Source organism: Chenopodium album, chromosome 20, assembly GCF_948465745.1.
Source record: "Chenopodium album chromosome 20, dcCheAlbu1.1, whole genome shotgun sequence".
NCBI lineage: Eukaryota > Viridiplantae > Streptophyta > Magnoliopsida > Caryophyllales > Amaranthaceae > Chenopodium > Chenopodium album.
The window spans coordinates 5,602,284-5,623,137 of NC_137853.1; the positions used below are offsets into that span (position 1 = coordinate 5,602,284).

A 20,854-nucleotide genomic window follows, 5' to 3' on the forward strand; every position below is an offset into this window, starting at 1 on the left:
AGTGAACATGACTCTAATTGAGGAGTGAATTTTTTCTTGTTTCAGAGGTTAAAATTAAAAACTCATAGTTCGTATCAAATCGGTGTGAGACGATCCCACCCAAAATAGATTTAAGGAGTATTTATTTTCATGTGCTAATTACGGTATTAATTGCTGTCCTAATGGTCCCATAAAAACGTTACGGAGTAATTTTCTTCATCACCTCCACTTGATACGGCTAGGATGTGGATAGGTCCAGGATCTCAGACAAGGATATGGTAAATGATGCACTTTAAAGAGTAACCAAACCCATGACGCAACTGCAAGTATGATAGTCAATCATAATAAATCTAGCGTGATCACCAAATCTACGTTCTTCATTACAGTATATGCTAGTAATAAATTGAGGTTGAAAACAATCGAGCTCGAGCTTGAGTTCAAACAGGCTTGATCTACAATTTACCCTAAGCCAGACCAGATATTTGAGCTTTAGATCCAGCACTAATCGGTTAAAAAATGTTCGCAATGGACCACAAGTTTTGAGTTATGCAACTAACAGCTTACAGAGTTTGCTAGCTTAGCTTTATTTCTGGCTTATTTATAATGTTCACAAATAAAGGTTATTTGTCATTGAACTGATCTAGTTGAGCTTAAACCAAGTATGAGGGAAAGCTCAGGTCCAGCCTTAAAGGAGAGGTTTTGAGTTCAAGACGAGTTTCACACGTGATTTTCAAGTCAAGCTGAGCTCAACTTGCATCATTATCACCCATAAGCACAACCCACAGCTAATGGCGATCAGCTCAGACTCTAAAAGTAAGGCAACGGAACCCTAATCATGATTATCTACAAAGCAGAGAACGAAGAAACCAATAATCACCTGAAAATCCACATAGGAAACACTTGGATACATCTATAAACCAGGAAAAGATATCAGGAAAGATTGCAGATAGCCTGTCCTGTAAACAATATTCGCGTACTCTCAAAACTGACTGGTAACAAATCCAAGCAGCAAGCATATATAGTGACAACATTGGGGCATTAAATCACGGGTAAAGCTAAAAAATGTACCTGGAAGTAAGTCTTGTTAACAAGGCCGATAATCTGATCCTCTTATTAGCCAAGTGAGAAGAGAAGGGCACAATGGCACGCCACTCTGGCGTCATTAAGGAGGCATAGAGTGCCACAATTTCACGTGGTGGTCCTGACCTTTACATTCACTGTAGGTTGTGAATAACAGCTTATAATTTGGCATGACCATCCTACATAAAATGACAGCACATATCGAAAAAACAGTTTCGAGCAGTATCATATCTCTAGTTGGTACCACAAGACTTTGTGCAGATCTAACTTGAGAAAGATGGAAAACAAAGAAATGGAACAAGTTTAATCAAAGGACAACCCAACATTATCGAAAAGAGCATTACTACCTCTTAATATAATTGGATTTAATCATCGTTAAGATATATCTGTTGAAAAACAATTAATCTAATGGCTAGGGCTAATTAACTTTCATACATCTGAGGTAAGACTAGAAAATTTGTTTACAACAAGATAGCAATGTTGCTATTGTTAGGTTGGTTTAAATTTCACTATCCGTTTTAGAGATGAGCAAAATCATCCAATCTAATGAGATTTCCATTCCAAAAATAATTTCCTAGATAATAAAGAAAAACCCAAAATACCCTGATGTATGTCAGAAATAACCATTAATGTCCCTAACTCCCTATTGTAAAGTTTGTAACCAATACTGGTTTAGAAATACAACTCTTTTAAAGCTCATAACAGAGAGTTGACTCAAGAAGCATGTTTTTCAATCGAACCTGACCATTAAAATTTCAAATGCCTCGACATAGATGGAAAAAAAAAAATATCAAAAAGGCCAAAAACACCATTGATAGTTTGGTTTAAGGTGAGGTTTATCTTGCAGGCAAGCAACTTAGATGCACACAATTTCATACAAGTCAAGAACCAAATACGATTGTACTATGAGGTCGTAAATCTTTAAAAATTATATTGCAATAAAATTTATAAGTAGTACTGAAAGCATCCATCAAATGTTGTAACCTGGAATGCAGGGCATTTCTACAGTACAATATAAATTATCTCCTACTGACTAAATAACAAATTATACATATACTAAGACACTTACATAGACACAGAAGAGAACAGATACATATTCTAGAATCCAGATAACCCAATAGAAACATCTACCAAGTCAGTGAGTCCTTGCTCTGCTTAAGTTTTTTGTTATAAGTATCTTCCAATTCTTCCTGCAATATTGAGGGCAAAAGTCAGTTACAGACAGTAAGTGCTGTAGATATAATTTTCATGTCTTTCATCGGTCTATTCGGTCATCAGCATACTTAAGAGCACAGTGGCTTTCTCACAAAAAATTTGATATTGACATGTATAACTTCATTTAAAATTAATACCTAATTCCTTACTTTGCAGACTTGGTTGCCATCACATTCACATAATATATTTGTTGGTCAATACGACATTGATACAAAAAACATTAAAAAAAAAAAAGGGGCAAATTTCCATATTCAAAGCCATGAGTTTACAACATGTAAATAAAAGCTTAGACCTTCAGACCCTATAATGTTTTACAGCAAACAACCAGCTTTACATTTGATAGGCACGGGAACTCTAGAAGTGAATAGTCCAATCAGGCAATCGCCCAAATAGAAGCACAAGTGCATCCACGAAAAAGAAATATACCATTTTGATTCACTTTAGATAAGACTCACTTCCATTGATAATCCACTATCATTGACAAAGAATAGTTGCTAGTATATGTATCTGCTCGTTAACATTTAGTCTCTCCCAGAAAATGCTTTATTGTATTTCTCTCCACAAATACACTTTATTTTTCAAAAGATGACAGCCCATTATAATCTGGGTTTATGAACGAGAAAGCTGTAAAACTGTCAATCCTGTAACTTATAAGACCTCTAAATCTTTTCATTGCCAGGAGTGGTGCATGATAAACGCCTTTTTCATATGATTCATCTCTATTATAACAAAATACAATGTTGAACCATTATCTTAGCCTCTCACCCCCTGTGGAGCCATGTTCAGGAAAGTGCAAGTGATACTCTCACATTTTAATTATTGGTCCAAACAGATTCAATAGCAAAATATGTTTGTGTCTGTTTCAAGAATTATAAATATGTCTACTGCCAAAACTTGGTGGTGCTTAATGAACACCTATTTCATATAACTTTCTCAATTTCAGACAAGATACATCATTTAACAAATCTCTCAGCCTCCCCACCCAATGGGACCAGTTCAAGAACGTGCGAGTGATGATCTCCATTCAAATTCTCCAAAGTCTAGTCAAACAAGTTAAGTAGCAAACTATCTGCATTCTGCACCCGTTTCAAGAAATGTAATTCACCACTCTTGGCAATTCTAAAGGAAGTTTTTACATTACCCTTACTACCTTGGTATTATGAGATCTTCATACCCCCACATAGCTGCAAAACAAAATTTCAATAACAAAAAACAAGTACTAGCCTAATTTTATCGGACTTCCTAATATTTACCTGGAAAATAATACGGCAATACACCCCAAAATTTAGAACCAAAAAATATATAAGAGCTTAATGTTCTTCCCATAATATTAGTTGTGGACACCAACTAAAGTCAGTGCAGTTTCATAGTGATCTATTCATATGAAAATCACCAACTAGCTCTAATCCCCACTTTAGAGATCCTTACCCTAGCAAGTCAAGGTCAAAAGTTACACAAATTGTTTTCACTAAACCATGACTCTTTGATTAGTTACATATAGGCAAAAACAGAATATGCATCATGCAAATTTCTTCTCAAAAGAGATACCATATAAAATGAAGATTAACAGGGGGAAAAAAATCAGCATATTTGTCAACCACTGCATCTAAACAATACTTTCAATCCTAACCTATCAACCTCGTATACTTCATAAAGAGTAATAAGAAAGTTCCAAATCATATGAATAGCTTCAACATAACTATGATAATTGGCTTCAACATAACTATGATAATTTGCTTCAACAAAATTGGGATAGCTTTTTGAGATGTGAACTTACTTTGCATGATTTCAACAGAGGCTGTAAGAATGATGACCTGAAAAATGCAATTGACTTGCCAAGCGAAGTTCTCTCCAAGTCTGCCACACAATTAAAACAAGCACTGTCTCCTTCAGAAACAACTAGATAGCCTTTTGAAATGAAATTACTTTATTTAACAGGACAGAAGATTCAATGACTCTTTCATCCTGAAGAAGATTTGAAAATAAAAATATACAAAGAAAATTCACACTACTTTCACATGCAGCAAAACAAAGTTTACATATCTATAGATATATACTATAATGGTAGATAAATAGATTTGCATAAACTGCATTTAGGTATGCCTCTTTATTCCCTTGTTTATTAAACTACAGATAGAGACGAATACATACCAGTTTCACCATCCCCACCAAGACCTCCTCTGTTAAGTTCTTCCAAAAGCTGCAGGTTTCAGATTAAATAAAAAATATATACGTGAGGTGTATACTCCGAAGAAGATCGCAAACAACAGTTAGTGAACATTTGCAACATGATTTATAGGTTAACCATGACATTCTAGATTAATACAAAAAATGTAAGATACTAGCAGTAAATAATATAGCCATATACAAAGGTAAATCTGGTGGTAGGGATAACAAGCTTACCTGGGAAAGGGTTGGTACACTGGTAGGATCAAAGTCCTCACACTGGTTGGGATCAATAGGAACACATACACGACCTAAACATCATTGCGTAATAGTTTAAGGAATGAGATTTAATAACACTCATAATGCATAAATATTCTGGAAACAGATTCTAGAAAAGAAATCTAACAATTTGATAAATCAAAGAAACAGATTCTAAGAGCCAGACAAATTCAAGCGGAGGGTTCACACTATTGGAACAGAACTCAAAAATATCCAGAACTTGCCAACATATCCTTTGACAAGCAAGAACAGCTGCTAACCTGTTTTTGGATGTACACAAAATGGCGCCTTCAATAAATGATTCATGTGTTTTGAGACCTGAGTTATTGAAACAAAACATATTTTTCTTAGCTTGTCACAGTTGTTGGGAGAATATAGCACTTGCTCTAAGTTGAGGTAATGACATGTTATGAGAGAACAGGAGTCAGCATACCTCACTATCTAGCCTGGGGTATGTATAAGAAAATACAATCTCCTCAACACATCTGCGAAGTCCCTGCCCCTGTAACATTAGGAGCCATTAATTAACTTTGACTGGTTATTCAATCAAGAGTTGAACTAGTTCTAATTATCTGTTTTTGTGAACAATATTGACTAAACAGAGAGCGGAGGAGAAGAATCAGATAAAAAGGAGTCACTTCAGCATAAAGAAGTGAAAACAGCACGTAACAATTTTACTTAGAGATCATTTACAGAAATTATAGAGCAAAAGACTTAATAATATTGAATATAGATATCCTGGCTCCTCTCCAGACTCGTAATCTCGAATCAGCCAGCTCATGTGCCATGCAACCCCATATATGAAAGTATAAAAAAGATTTACCCCAACTTCCTTCACCTATAACATATATCTCTGGTCCTCATTCCTCAAATTGAGTACAAATTCATAGAAAGCAAGTGTGTGCATAGCTTAAGGTTGCAATACCTTCTGCTTCCCAGCTTGAAGGATGTGCTTAAGTTGCCCCCAACGAGCAATGTTGATGTCTTCTCTATTATTGGATGATCGTCTATTATCCTGCCATTTCCCCCGGAAATCAGAAGTAATAGCTGCAAATATACCAATTTCCATCAAACACAATTTAATGTCAGAAAACCAAAAGGCTGCAGCAAAACAGCATCCCTTCTGTCAATGATAACAATGTATGACCATAATTTTGAAAACATACATTCATCAGGAATCATCTCTAAAATCTTCTCGTATCTCTCTTCAGCAGAAAGTAGATTCTGACTACAAAGATAGGTCTCCTCAAAGAATTTCTTCAAAACTTCGGTGTATGATCTCCTGCAAGATAGATATGATTCAGTAATAGATCAAAGCATCAAGCTAGAGGGATCAGTATAAGCATGTAGATCCACACTTACACGAGAAATGGATGGAGAGAAGAACCCCCTAAGTAGACCTTTTTCTGACTATTCTCATTGCCCTGCAAAGACGATGAAGGGAAAGAAACATTTTTTAAGACACTTTTTGACACCAGTCAACAGAACTATAAGGTCTCATGATCTATCCAGCAGTGAATAACCTTGTACACATGAAAATACTCAGCAATAGCAGCTCGCTGTTCGTTGGTTAACCTGCAGAAAGAGAAAATATTTCAAGGAAATTTATGCATATAACATATTGCTTAAGTGCTAAGAGTTTTTTCACGTATCTTTACCTTCTTGCTTTTGCATCACAAACCCAACAGTGTACACCACGCCGACCACTAAATACCCATAGGATATGTATGAAACCAAAATCATCTGTATATAAAAACAGTGACAGAATTTCACAATCAAACTTTGTTCTTATGTATGTATAGATTTCCTCAAAGAACAGTGTTCCCCTTGATTAAGCAGCGTTGCTAGCATTTAGACAGGCGGATTTTCAAGCATAGTTGGCATTTTAATTTTACCCAAACCTCATAATTATAGCAGACCACAAAACAAGAGTTTTTATGAATATTAAGCATGATAGCATGGGAAACTGTCAGATGCAGCACATACATTTCAGCATATAGTGTGGGATAACGTATTCTGAGAAGCCTTGTGTTAATTTTTCAAGATTGTCAAACACAAAGAATACAAGATTTACAGTAATCTGTTTGATATACCTCTGAGAGCAGTGTCGATAATTTTAATAGCAGCTGTCATCAGAGGCCAACAGTCTCGACAGACATCAGCTCCAGAGCAACAGTATCTAATATCATCATAATCTGTCATATCCTGCAGAAAGTAAACCAATGTTAATCCCACACATCAGCTAATCAACTCAATTAGACAGCAATATATTAGTATTCAGGAGCTTACAATATCAAATATAAGCTCTCTTTCCACAGGTTTGAAGACATTGTCCCCAGTTTGTGCATAGGCATGTCTCTTTGATGGCTGGAACACAATCAAATTATTAGACAGCGAAGCTCTAAAAATTAGTTCTTTATTCAGAAATACTAGTTGATTAAGATTTCTAGTCCACGGAAAGCTACTCAAACTTCAGACTTGGCGTGTAAGTATGTAACAGATTTCATGCATTAACCAGGAACATGATGAAGGGAGACATAAGAAAAAGCATCACAGTAACATTCACTACCGATGAGCATCAAAGCATTGGATCCAGCCAATTTCATTCCTAAGATTCATGTCATTTATAATAGTCACAGTCAAAGACATGGTGAACTTCATTCCAACACGGATTTAGAGCAACATGGCTTATCTTTTATGCATGGAAAGATGTGTTCATACCTATGATGTATTAAACAACTCAATCTTGTGACAAAAAAGGAGGAGTTGATATAATAGAACAGTAATTTAAGGGGATGTTTACATCAACAAACCATTTCATCCTAAGATGGGATCAACCAAAAACTACTACCAACATATCAATAAACCTTGAAGGTGAAGGTGGACATATAAGCAATCTGTATATATAGAAATTGAAGGGGCACTTACATCAACGCTATAAACAGGACCGATGTCAATTTTAAAGGGACATTTATCCTTGACAGCACTTTCAAGTTCCGAAACACTTTTGAAAGATTGAAACCGCAAATATATGTCATTATCCAACGTAAATGAAAATTCCCTTCTGCTGAAATAAGACATATCACATCCTGGGTGCTTTCCATCTGCCGCATAAATCATCGCCCGAAAAAATCAATAAATACTACTAACAACACTCAGCAATTCAATATCATACTTTACAAAATCAAAATTCAAGATAAATTATTACCATTTCCATATGCCATCCATTTGAACATATCAGAATAAGGAAACAGCTTTGCTGAAATCACAACAAGTATAACAATTATACAACCAAAATTAATTGAAATTAACTAGAATAGTAAAAAAATTAAAGACTTACAGTAATAAACTTTGAGGTAATTAGCATTAAAGCATTCGGATATCGAATTAGGGTTAGGGTTTTGATATTCTGGACCGTCAATTAACATGTTATCTCTTCCATTTTCAACCTCTTCTCGCGTCATCTTCGATTTCTACCTCGAATTCATCAAATCATCAGTTAATTTGTTCCAGAATTAAGAAATTTCAATATACACTATCATTAATTTGGTGGAATCTAGAGATATAATTGCAAAAGTTCAGCGCAATTTCAATAAAAAGAGAAAAAAAATTGAGTAATACCTGATTATCGAATTTGTAGATTCGACGACGACGACGACGACAACAACGACGGTGACGGAAAATAAACAAAGTGGAACAAAGACTGAATCGACTTTCTTCTGAGTTGAGGAGAGAGAGAGTTTGAGGGTTTCGAAATGGCGGGATGAAAATAGCGCTACAAATATGATGTTAGAATTTTGGCGGGAAGAGTTATTTCGCTTTTTTTTTTTTTTTTTTTTACATTGTATTTTTAATTTTTACAAACAGAGTGAGGGTCTGTTCATATTTACTTGATTTCAGTTCAGTTCAGCTCTAATTAGTTTAGTTTAGTTCAGCTCCTAATTTTCCTCTCTCATAAAATATTCATTTCAGTTCAATTTAGCTCCAATCAGTTCAGTAAATATAAACAGGCCCTTAGTTTAATCATGTATAAATACTTTAGAGTGTCCACAAGACCACAATGGTGTAAAAGAAAAAATAGGTCTTTGTTTGTAATCAATCATCAATAACAAAACAAAAAAAAAAAAAAAAAAAAAAAAAACAGTAATAACATGTGTCCTCTCCTGGTGTGTGCTTAGTTTTTTATTTTTATAAAAAAAATAATAGAATAAAATCTTATGCAAAAATAATTTCTTATTATATATTTCCTCCGTTCTATTAATATTGCAACAAGGAGGAAATTACGCATCTCAAAGCACATTTTATATGCTAAATATCTATAATTGTGTAAGAGTAAAAATTATGAAAAGTTGATATTGTGAGAGTATTTTATGAGACGGATCCAATAAGATCCAACATGACTATATTTTGCTTAACGTATAAATCTATATTATATGGTCAAACAAAAGTGCTAAATAGTGCAAAAAGTCCATTGTTGCAATATTAATAGAACGAAGGAAGTACGAAGTATGTTAATACAAAGATACTTTAATTATAAAAGATTTTATTTACCTTTTTCACATAAACATTTATTTTTTTTATCCAAATACAAACATTTATGACTTTGATAGAAAATATTACGGAGTAATATGATCTGCGGCATATTATGATTTACTACCCGAGAGTATTTATATTTTTTTTTCTCAAAGTTGTTTATTTATTGATTAGGATTCACAATATTAGAGTGGTGCATATACTTCTACTATCCCTTGAATAGTAATAACCCCGTTCTTTCCCTTCTCTAAGTGAAAATGAGTAATTAAGGGTTCGTTTGGCATCGCTGTGGTTTTCTGTTTTTTGGTTTTTTATTTTTTAAAAGTGTTTTATATATGTCACATAATGAATTAAAAATCATATAGACTTATTAAAATCATGATAATATTGAAAACTGACAACAGAAAAGTGGAAACACCTTTTTCTTGTTTCTTGTTTTTGGTTTTTGGTTTTCAAAAAAATAGAAAACTAAAAATAAAAAATGATGTCAAACAAGCCCTAAATTATTTAATTTCATTTATAGAAACATTACCACCTTAATATATAAAAATTAGTTAGAATATATTTCACAATACACAAAGTCTTATATATGGGGGGTTACTTATTAGTGTAATAGGGATTACTTAATCAGTATAACAGGGGTTACTTGATTAGTATTAAAGGGGTTATTTCGTCAGTGTCATAGAGTTACTCGGTCAGTGTTATAGGGTTACTCCGTCAATATTGCAAGGGTTACTTGGTCAGTGTTAAATATTACAAGTTAAATAAATTCTACTTAGTATGAATATATAGTTCCGTTACATCAACTTATATAAAAAGGTATGTAGTCTTAGGGTCTGTTCTCTTTAACTTAGGTTCAATTTGGTTCAGTTCAGTTCAGTTCGGTTCGATTCGGTTCAGTTCAGTTCCTAATATCATCCTCTCATAAAATATTCAGTTCAGCTCAGATCAGCTCAGTAAATCAGATTAGGCCCTTAGTGTCTGACATTAATTGGATGATTTAAACTTTGGTAAGAAATCCGTAAGAAGATTTTTCCCAACAACATTTTCAAGCAATTTATGGGAATATTTCAACGGTTATTTTTTTATATTTATTACATTAAAAATGTCATGACATTATTGTGTGTAATTAAAAAACAATTAACTGCAAAACATTAAATGAACCTCTATAAAATAGGCTAATGTGTTTGATTTTATAAATCTCACATCCCATCCTTTTTACAAGCACTCTAATTCAGATCAATCATGTCTGATGCAAACACTAACATTGAAAACCTTATGAGTGATCTTGTGAAAGAGATAGATATTTTGTCAACTGAATACAAGGCAAAAACTCTTGTCATATTTAATCCCAACAATGACAAAGAACAAGGTGAGAAGGCTATGGAATTGGAGATTTTGTTTAAGGAAAAACAAATTGAAATGCTTCAGGAAAAGCTCATCAAGTTGAAAGAGAAAAATCATCGACTCGAGATGGAAAATTTGTTCGCTTCACTCGAAAAGGGGACAACAAAAATGAAAGATCTATCATTGGAAGAGTCACGGGATATTGTTGCCTTTGGTAAACTGAAGTTGGATGAAGTTGATGCAGAGATTGCCAAAAGGACGGCTAAAACTAATCCAAACAAATGTTAAGAATGATGTTGCTTTGTTTCTTGTGCATCTTAAAATATGCTCATTTCTTGTGGGGAATGTATGAATTAAACTTGAAATAAAGTTTTATGTTTCTAAATTTTATCTATTTTTTTTTATTTTATTATCTATTCAATTAAAGCTCAGCATCCGCAACTCAACACTCATGCTATATTATCTTGTTACTAGCGTGATAGCAGCACATGACTTCTTTTTTTTATTATTATTTATTATTTTTTTTATTTATCCAAATTCGTCAAATTTCAACTTTAAGGTCAATATATGAATTTTAGATGTGTAAACTTATAAAATATATGCTTGTGTTAGACATGTGGTTTATGATATAACAACCAACAATCAATTTAATTATATAGCATATACGTAATACCTTTTATATAAATCAAACAAATATATATAGGGTCAAATCTTAGTTCTAAAAATATTCGTCTTGACGACATCAAACAATTTTGGGTGTATTCACGCACAAAACACGTTTTCGCATACATCACATGTTTTACGTTATTGGAGTTGTATGTGCATGTCTAGCATGTGATGTGTCTGTAAGTTACGCTAATTAATACTTTCTTTGTTTTATATTTTATTTTGCTATTATACCATTTGAATTGAGCACAAAGCGTAAGTTTTTTTTTTCCCTCACAAAGCGTAAGTTTAAGAAATGAATAATGTAACAAAAATGTCCATGTGATTAGAAACAATGGAAATAGATTTAAAATTCAAAAGTGAGGTAACAAGGGTAAATATCAAACAAAAGGGTAATTTAATGAGTATTTGAGGTGAGAACACAAACAAAACGAGTATAAAGTATACTTTTTATTATAAAAAATCCATTGATCTCAGAGTTTAATATTAGAGACTTAATAATTGAATCAAGTCATAATACATGTTATAATTTACACAAAAATTACAAACAACAAAAATTAAGAAGTGTTTTAAAATGTAAAAACAAAACATTATGCAATGCATCATTTTCAAAAATTATAAAATAAGCTTAATTGATACGTGCACAATGAGTGGCCGAGTGGGTTTTTGATCAAGAAAGTGTATATGGTACACTTGAATGAATTAGTTAATCTTCCTTCGTTTATTTTTCAAATCACAACAGTTTTCTTTAAGTAATTTGCATATTAATTGCACCATTGAGACAAAAGAGAGAGCGCTATGTGATATATGAATTTGCAATTGCTTAACATTTTTCTTAAAAATATTTTACATTGCTTAAGAACTTGATACATTAATTTGCCTAAGTTAAATACTTGATACAACAACCTTTTTTTTCCTTTTCTTTTCATTTTTTTTGTATTATTCCCAAAAAACGCTTCTTACATACGGAGTGAGTAATATTTTAACAAATTTAGTTCATTTGCATAAAATCTACACCGATAAAGTTTTGCACATAAAAAAACAAACAAAATATTCATCTGGTGTGTGACACATCCATTATTTTTGCAATTCTAATAGCCTATATGGGTGCAACATGTACACTTTACCAAAGATCCACATAAAATTATAGTTCATATGTTCATTTTTAATGTTATATGTAGAGGTGATCAACTACGGCCTGACTCGATAAAAATATCAGGTTTGAACAAGCAAAAATCACTTTTTAAGTTAAAAACCCAAACCTGGTATGAAAAAATAAATGTGCTACTTATTTACGTGTATGACATTTGACGTTAAGGGCCAATCCGACCCGAATTTTTGGTCACTTCTAGTTACATGGTGAGAACAAAACATAATTATTTGGTAATTTAATTGATTGGGGTAGATGAGATATTTAAAATTATAAGAAAAGATATTGGAGATGATATTTTATTGATGAAAAAATAAAGATTTAAGAATAATTGTTAAAAATAGGAAAAATACAATAATAATAATAATAAAAATAATAATAATAATAATAATAATAATAACAATAATGATAATAGTAATAATGATAATAGTAATAATAATAATAATAACAACATATTGGAAAGATAAAGTTTTTTCGATCTCCTTCAAAGACAAGATTTTTTGAACTCCTTCAAAAGACAAGGTGTTCTCTGCGCTTGGAATAGTATCAGGTTGTGCGGGCCTACGATTGATACGGGTTACTCTGATTCAGGATACAAAGTTGTCACAAGAATTTTTTGTTCCTCCAAGAATTACAAAGCGAGCGATAACGGATCCACTAAAAAAGTGGTATGAGACGACGAATTGAGAATGTGCCGAATTGTTATATCTATGTATTTGGATTCTTAGTTCTTCTCCAGTTAATTCTTGTTTGATTTTGTTAAATATGTTTTCTTTGTCGTTAATCATCAATTGTAGATGTCGTATGACTTTAATCAATAAAATTTAGTGTCCTTTGAGACTTATTTCAAAATAAATAAATAATAATAACATATGACTCGTAGTAGTTTTGAAGTGTTATACCTTGAAAATACACCCGTTTAAAAAAAAAGTGTTATTAAAAAAAAATGTAAATAAAAAGTCATTTATTTTAATAATTTGATTCAATCTAAACTTACTCATATCAAGTGAAGTTGTGTTTGATTCATAATAAAGTAAATCCTAATTTTTATAATATATACAAATTACAGAAAATCTTGCGTGGACCTGGTTCACAATAATATTATTGTGGACCTAAGGTTTATACACATGTAACTGACATTATATTCAACATAGTGACCCCTAATTTTAATATAGTAACCTTATTTTTAACATAGTAACCTTTTTTGAAACTTGTGTGACCACTAATATTATCATGAACTTAAAGTACGAAATTATGTTGAATAGTGACCTAATTTTAACATAGTGATCTTTATTATTCATATTGACCGTTATATTAAAAATTTCATTAAAAAAATAACCTCTTTTATCTTTTAATGTCACACTAACTTTTATTTCAACATAATAACCTTTATTTTAATATAGTGACCTTTTTTTTATTAACAAAACGATCATATTGTCTCCAATGTTAGTGGTTCACAATAAATTAGTGTGAACCAGGTCTATTTAAGAATTTGTATACAAATTAATGATATACATAGTGGGAAAATCTGCACATAAAATGATATAGTATATCATAAGTTATTTTTCCTGATCTGATATGATTTGAACTAAATTTATTAACGATTAACGAATTAATGTTTATAATTCAATGCATAACTACATCGTCTACATGTCTACATATCTAAGGGCCTGTTTATCTCAGCTTAATTTCAATTCAGTTCGCTCAGCTTATTTCTTTATCTCATAAAATATTCATTTCAGCTCTATTATTCGATTCAGTTTACTTAAGTTCAGTTCAACTCATATTTCAATTCAGTAACTGTGAGCAAACCCTAAATAGTACGAGTAGAATCTTTATATTAATTAATAATAATAATCTAGATCATGTTCCAGCAACTCATTTCCCCATGTATGTCTCGTGATCCTTAAGTTCTAAACAAAATCAAACGTCTCTATTTCACAGTCTTATACACCCCATCCTACTAAACTCTCCATCCCAACCCCTCTCTCCTTACTCAACCACAATTATACGGCCGACAATTCAAAAATAACAAAATCACACGTCAATCAGTGTTATCGATTTTTACATTATCGATTCAATTTCGTATTCTCTCTCCTCAATTATTCCAAACCTTAAAAAGAATTCCCCAAAGTGATCACAAAATAAACAGGCAGAAATGTACAAAAACACACTGTCTATAATAATTCTACTCTTAACGGCGATCTCCGCCGGCGCCGACGATTTAGTAACATGTTCAGAAATCGTGCCGATGCGAAACCGATACGATAAGATATCGATAACGGATTACGGCGGTGTCGGTGACGGTAAGACGGTGAACACCAAGGCGTTTAGAGAGGCAATATATAGGATAGAGCATTTGGGAAGAATTGGGGGTGCGTTGTTGTATATACCGCCGGGTGTGTATTTAACTGAAAGGTTTAACTTGACTAGCCATATGACTCTTTACTTGGCTAGTGGTGCTGTCATCAAAGCTACCCAGGTACTTACTCGATTGTCCGTCTCAAATTAGTTACTCCATTTGTTTTCGTACATGTTATAACAAATTTAACGATATCCAACACGCTATACGTAGTATTAACTTTGAAAAGTCGAATGGAACGATTATTTTGAGATAGAGGGGGTATGGGTAACTTTTTAACTTTTTTATGTTATTGTACGATGTGTGGGGTACATGGGTTTAATTTGAAATTTGAATGTGGGGTAATGGAGTAGCATTTTGGTTGATAAATAGCAATCCTTCAGTTCCATTACTAATTTTTAGATGTTTATTGGGAACAAAATGCTTGATTTAATAATTTAAAGTTGGAATTGAGAGAATAAATGGGGTGTATGTAATTGATAGAGAAATATTGACTTGAACTTAAAATGAAAATGTCAAAAATAAGTTAGATCAAGACATTGTAGAGTAGTATCCGTACTTGGTATATAGGAAGACAAAGTATAATTTAATCCATTGCTTTATGAATTGATTTTTGTTGGATTATGGTCCTTCAAAAAGTAACAGGACTTACGGTTTTGTTATGATGAATTTCTTTTTGTTCTAGAAGTTTATGTTATTGGATGTCATTGGATGTCATGATCAAATAATTGGAACCAGACTTACTAGTAATGGGAATTCATTGAAAGTCTTAAAGCCGCATTTTGTAGATGTCACTAAGTCTTATGATGGCAATGTAGCCTTATTGACTGAAACTCGACTTTCGGGAGGTGGGATTACTGAATATGGGGTAATTGTTGTAGGTTCAGTCTTTAATTATGATTAAGACATTGAGGTTAAAATACTTTTGTATGGTCCTCATGTTTTTTTGGTACATACTGCTAGAGATATTGAGGGTTGGCGGGTCAATTGAAGGGAATGCTTCCATGTGCCTTGCTTATCGGCTTTTAGCAGGGGAGAAATGGATAATTGTTCTTTAGCCATTAGCCGTTAGGTCTGTATGCGTTGGTCAGGGTTATGTCTATGATGGTTATGTTCCTCACTCCGTCTCATGATACTATGTCACAATTGAATAATGTGGTCAGACTTTGATCGATAATTATCCTTTTATAGGCTACTTAAGTAATCTTATATAAAATTTTGATTGATAATGTCATTTGATGATTCAACTTCTTCCTGGTGCTTGGTTATCTTCCTTGATATCATAAAGCAGCTGAGTGCTATAATTCAAATTATTGTAATACTATAGTTTTGAACTTTTGACACTTATTTATGTAGATGACATATTTTATTTTTTGCTAAATAGAATATGTAGAGCGCTTTTGTTTGAAAAAAAAGATAGAGTATGTAGATAATGTATTTGTGGCCCCTTATCTTGCCAAGATATTCCTTTGCAGTGATCAAAGGCAGTTTTCAGTTGTATTTGCTACTTTGCTTTGTGATAAAGTAACAAAATGCTCAATTTTTGGTTCAGCTTTTCTCATAGAATTTTTGGCAATAAGACCTTTTCCTTTGCCCTTCTTAGTGCTTCTATTTTATTTTTTTCTGCTGACCCACCATTATTCGTAACTTGCCAAGAAGAAATCATACATCTGCTGGCATAGTGATATACGTGGCGTTATACAACAACTATATTGAAAGTTTTTATGCTGTAAATCATTATGTCCAAAAAGGCTTGATTATTAGATATAATGCAAATTTTAACTTACAAAACTAATTGACTTTTCAAAAGTTTATGATGTTTTGTGTAACTCCTAACCTACCATGATTCCAATTTGGTATCCTTGAGTTTGATTATTCTAACCATTTAAATACGCGAGGCTGACAAATGGAGTTAAAATAGAAATAGGCTTTAAAATTACGATGGTTCATTACTTAGTAGTCTTGAAATTGAATACTGATTTTGGACTCTGTTGTAAGTGAAACCCAGGCCATGGCGTGTTTTTTCGAATTTAAAATGAGCTTAGCTGTCCTATTTCTCATGTCTCTATTAGAAAAGAAGATGATGTTCAGTTCTCCAAATAGTAATGTTGTACAACTGCTTCTCCTTTGTGGTGTAGTCCTTTCCTTATCCGTGCCTTTCGTATTTGCTCTCTGCTGAGCTTTTGATTCTAATTTGTGAATCTGGGTGATTATGAAAAATAACTCATGTGGACAGTCTGCCTATTATTGAAATTCATATGCCTTTTAGAGCTTAATGTCTATTTAAAGTTCAGATGACACCGGTTAAGACAAGGACCTTGTAACACCATGATAAAATCTGCTGCTCTATATCTGGCAGGGTTGCACTTTAAGAGTTATGCATGAGCTTTGAAGGATTTAAACTTCACTGGCAGAAGCAATTCATTTTATATCCATCCCTCACACGAATTTGATGCTGCATAACTTGTTTTAATTTGTAGTCCTATGCATCAGGATACTTCAACTTGGCCACTAGCTGATCCATTGCCTTCTTATGGAAGAGGGAGGGAGCGGGCAGGAGGGAGGTACATGAGCTTCATCCTAGGGGACGGGGTCCAAGATGTCATAATTACTGGTGAGTTCGAAAGATCCTCTCAGTCATGGATGAATATGTTTTGCAAAACTTTCCTGTCTTAATGCCCCCTGATAATTTGGTATTTACAGGTGAGAATGGAACAGTTGATGGTCAAGGAGACATTTGGTGGAACTTGTGGAGAAAAAGGACTCTTCAATATACCAGACCACATCTTATAGAATTCATGAATTCCAAAGACATTATTATTTCTAATGTGATATTAAAAAATTCTCCATTTTGGAATGTTCACCCTGTCTACTGCAGGTAGATATTGCTGTCTCCTATGCTAGAGCATGCTAAACATTTAGTCAGCCATTGATTTGTGACATACTTGAATAAGCACCAAATAGCTTTAAGTTTTTTATTAAAAGTAAAACTAATTGATGGACTCCTTAATAAATAGCCATTGTCATGGCCGTGATGGTCAGAATTTTCTGGCTCAAGCCTTTGGATAACACTGTAGGAATTGCTAGGAATTGGTCTACAGTCTGCATGAGTCATCAGTTTCGATAGGATGGGCATGAGTATATTAATTGCTAGTACTTGTTGGAGTTGGAAAGACAATTTGAAATCTTATCGTAGTAGAGCAGATAAATCACTACTTTATTCATGATAGTGGCAGCGTGTATTTTGAATTCTGCCATGATAGACTACTATCACTTGTTGCAAGCTAATTTGATTCTCATTTGGTTTTCTCAGCAATGTTGTTGTTCGATATGTGACTATTTTGGCTCCACCTGACTCTCCCAATACTGATGGTGTTGATCCAGGTACTTGTCAAATTTTGCAATAAAATCTTCATTCCATGCGACATACTGTGTTACACATAAAAAGTATATAATCTGAATTCTGAAAACACAATGGGCACTAGTATGATACTTTGTAGTATTTAACATCCATAGAATGTGATATCCGTGATGCAACATACTCTTCCATGCAACATGCCTGGTATCAGATATTCCTCTGTATTATGTTACTCTCTATCCAACTATCCATAGAACGTGATATGCGTTACTCTGTATTATGTTATTTCTTGATGTGATATGCTTGGTATCAGATATTCCTCCTAGACAATATACTTCATATTACACATGAAATGAGATAATTTGGCAACATTGAGAGTATGTATACACTTGCGATATCATGCTATCACCTGATCATCACTGGTGTTGGGTTGTTCTAAGTAAATTTACTTATAACTGTTTTTGACTTAAATATAGCTATCTCTGCAGCTTGCGTGTCTTCTGTTTCATAGTATCCCGATCAGCAACCTATCATCCCCTTCCCAAGTGGGCTACTGAGTCCACCTAAACCATTGGCTTGAATAAAATAAAGCTCTCAGTCCTGCTAGCTTATGCTTCCGTAAAGTGTGGGTTGAATAATAAAAAGGGAAAGGAAGGGAGAGGAGAAGCTGTTTAGCACTTACCTTCAAAAGGAGTAATGGAAGGGGTTTTGGTAAAAAAAAAAAAAAAAAGGGATAATAGATCCTAATTTCCCTCCAATAGTCCAATCCCTGTTGCCTTTTCCATTCTATTTTTAAACATAGATTCTTAACTCTCCTTCTTCCTTTTCCCAACACATTCTTTCAGCCAAGTGTGCTATTGATGTCTCTTCTTGACAAATTCACTTTATCTCAGTTGCTCATGTTCTTATGGGTCCAGACTCCAGCATGTGTGTGGGAATAGGCCAAGTTTATAACAGACCATTGCTCTTCATGTATCCACTGTTGTGCACCTGTGTTTCATCTTGGATAGTTTAGGTAGTTTTTTTGCTGTAAAAAACTTGACATAAGCAATTTAGTCCCCAACAACAACAGTAAATTCCTTTAAACATACTCCCTTCTATTTTTTCTTTCTATTTTCTAAGCCTCCTGACTTCTGATCAAGCTAGTTTTCCTAAAAATTGTTCTATACATATCTACTTATCTAGGTATGATAACAGGATGATGGCATCTGCACAATCCAGTATACTAAGTTTTGCTTGATTTTTCAATCAGATTCAAGCTCCAATGTCTGCATTGAAGACATGTACATTTCAAATGGTGATGATATGATAGCCATAAAGAGTGGGTGGGATGAGTATGGACTTACTTTTGGTCGCCGTAGCTCGGACATCACCATTCGAAGGATAACCGGATCATCGCCATTTGCTGGCATTGCTATTGGTAGCGAGATGTCTGGTGGTGTGGAGAATGTGTTGGCTGAACATATAAACCTTTTCAATATGGGAGTTGGCATACATTTAAAAACCAATGTTGGAAGAGGAGGGTACATAAGAAACATAACTCTCTCTAATGTATACATTGAAAATGCCCGAAAAGGCATCAAGATTGCTGGTGATGTTGGTGACCATCCAGATGACAAGTTTGATCCAAAAGCTCTCCCTGTTATCCGGGATATCAAACTGAAGAGCATATGGGGCGAGAAGATTTTACAGCCTGGACTGTTGAAGGGGATAAAAAACGCCCCGTTTGCTAACATCTGTCTTTCTGATATCAATCTTAATGGCCCTTTTAAAGCTAGAACGCGACCATGGGAGTGTTCTGATGTCAAGGGATCTTCTCTAAAGGTAAGCCCATGGCCTTGCTCTGAACTAATTGGCTCTCTTGATGGCACCTGTTTCACCACTCACACTTAAGTTCAGCTGCATGTTTTAGCTGTATTACTACGCCCTGATAATTTAAGGAAGATTTCGAACTGAGTCTCCAATCATAGAAATGAACACTACTTCCCAATTTTTTTTTTACTCATAGTCTTTCAATATTATGTATATTCTGTAATATTCTCAGATTTGCCATATAATTATTCCGTTCTTAGATCCATCTCTTGAGTTGTATGAAAGCTTCGTCACCTCTGACATATGTTTGTTTATCAGATCTTATCACATACACTCTCCATGCACTCCATCCCTCAGTCTTTGACCACCCTGTATCTGTATGAGATTTCATTACAAACACTGCTAGTGTATTTTACAGTTTACAAATTGAAGAAATATTTCATTAGGAAATTTTAAGTTTTATATCATCAATATAACCACTGTCTCATCAGAAAGAATACACCTTCATCTTACATTCATACTTGTAGTGAACATCATATCATATCACGTTAAAAACCCACAAATATATTAAAAAAAACACACACACATTTTATTTTTACAAGTAGATATCATATTTTGTGTGTCATCCTTCTTTTATATTTAAAAGTAACCCAAGAACTTGCCAATCTTTTTCAAAATATGTTTCCCTCTACCTTCATGCTCATCATCTTTATACCCCTCTTCATTAATCGCCTCTTTCACCTCAACACCCTGAGCATCCTCCTCAACAATAAGATCGTTGTGGTGATGGTGGTGGCGGTGGCGGTGGCGGAGACGATACTGTGGGATCATGTAGTGACGATCACCCATCCTTTGCTCATCACCCTCAACTCCAGGAAAGTTCCTCACCACGTGGCGGTGACGAAGG

General features: G+C 33.6%; 2 protein-coding genes across 2 annotated transcripts; one reads left to right on the plus strand and one right to left on the minus strand.

Moving 5' to 3' along the window:
* Window positions 1-1,990: 1,990 nt before the first annotated feature.
* Window positions 1,991-8,456, minus strand: LOC145598619 (uncharacterized). The gene is made up of 17 exons (XM_081654995.1): window positions 8,341-8,456; window positions 8,060-8,192; window positions 7,928-7,978; window positions 7,648-7,823; window positions 7,009-7,086; window positions 6,813-6,924; window positions 6,378-6,462; window positions 6,243-6,294; window positions 6,082-6,143; window positions 5,886-6,001; window positions 5,645-5,766; window positions 5,153-5,221; window positions 4,980-5,037; window positions 4,678-4,751; window positions 4,426-4,474; window positions 4,052-4,131; window positions 1,991-2,249 (listed from the first exon to the last, which is right to left on the minus strand). The coding sequence occupies exons 2-17, from the start codon at window positions 8,181-8,183 to the stop codon at window positions 2,187-2,189; spliced, it is 1,371 nt and encodes a 456-aa protein (XP_081511121.1). The 5' UTR covers window positions 8,184-8,192; window positions 8,341-8,456; the 3' UTR covers window positions 1,991-2,186.
* A 5,886-nt stretch (window positions 8,457-14,342) lies between these two features.
* On the plus strand, window positions 14,343-20,212 carry LOC145597899 (putative polygalacturonase). Its single transcript, XM_081654167.1, has 5 exons — window positions 14,343-14,897; window positions 17,271-17,391; window positions 17,481-17,655; window positions 18,091-18,161; window positions 19,388-20,212. The coding sequence occupies exons 1-5, from the start codon at window positions 14,574-14,576 to the stop codon at window positions 20,026-20,028; spliced, it is 1,332 nt and encodes a 443-aa protein (XP_081510293.1). The 5' UTR covers window positions 14,343-14,573; the 3' UTR covers window positions 20,029-20,212.
* The last annotated feature ends 642 nt before the right edge of the window (window positions 20,213-20,854 follow it).

Coding starts and splice junctions, on each gene's coding strand:
- LOC145597899 (XM_081654167.1), top strand. CDS start 14,574: ATGTACAAAAACACACTGTCTATAATAATTCTACTCTTAACGGCGATC. Junction 14,898..17,270: donor CTGTCATCAAAGCTACCCAG/GTACTTACTCGA, acceptor CCTATGCATCAG/GATACTTCAACTTGGCCACT. Junction 18,162..19,387: donor TACTGATGGTGTTGATCCAG/GTACTTGTCAAA, acceptor TTTTTCAATCAG/ATTCAAGCTCCAATGTCTGC.
- LOC145598619 (XM_081654995.1), bottom strand. CDS start 8,183: ATGACGCGAGAAGAGGTTGAAAATGGAAGAGATAACATGTTAATTGAC. Junction 7,824..7,927: donor ATGGATGGCATATGGAAATG/GTAATAATTTAT, acceptor TTTATGCGGCAG/ATGGAAAGCACCCAGGATGT. Junction 5,767..5,885: donor AGAGATGATTCCTGATGAAT/GTATGTTTTCAA, acceptor GTATATTTGCAG/CTATTACTTCTGATTTCCGG.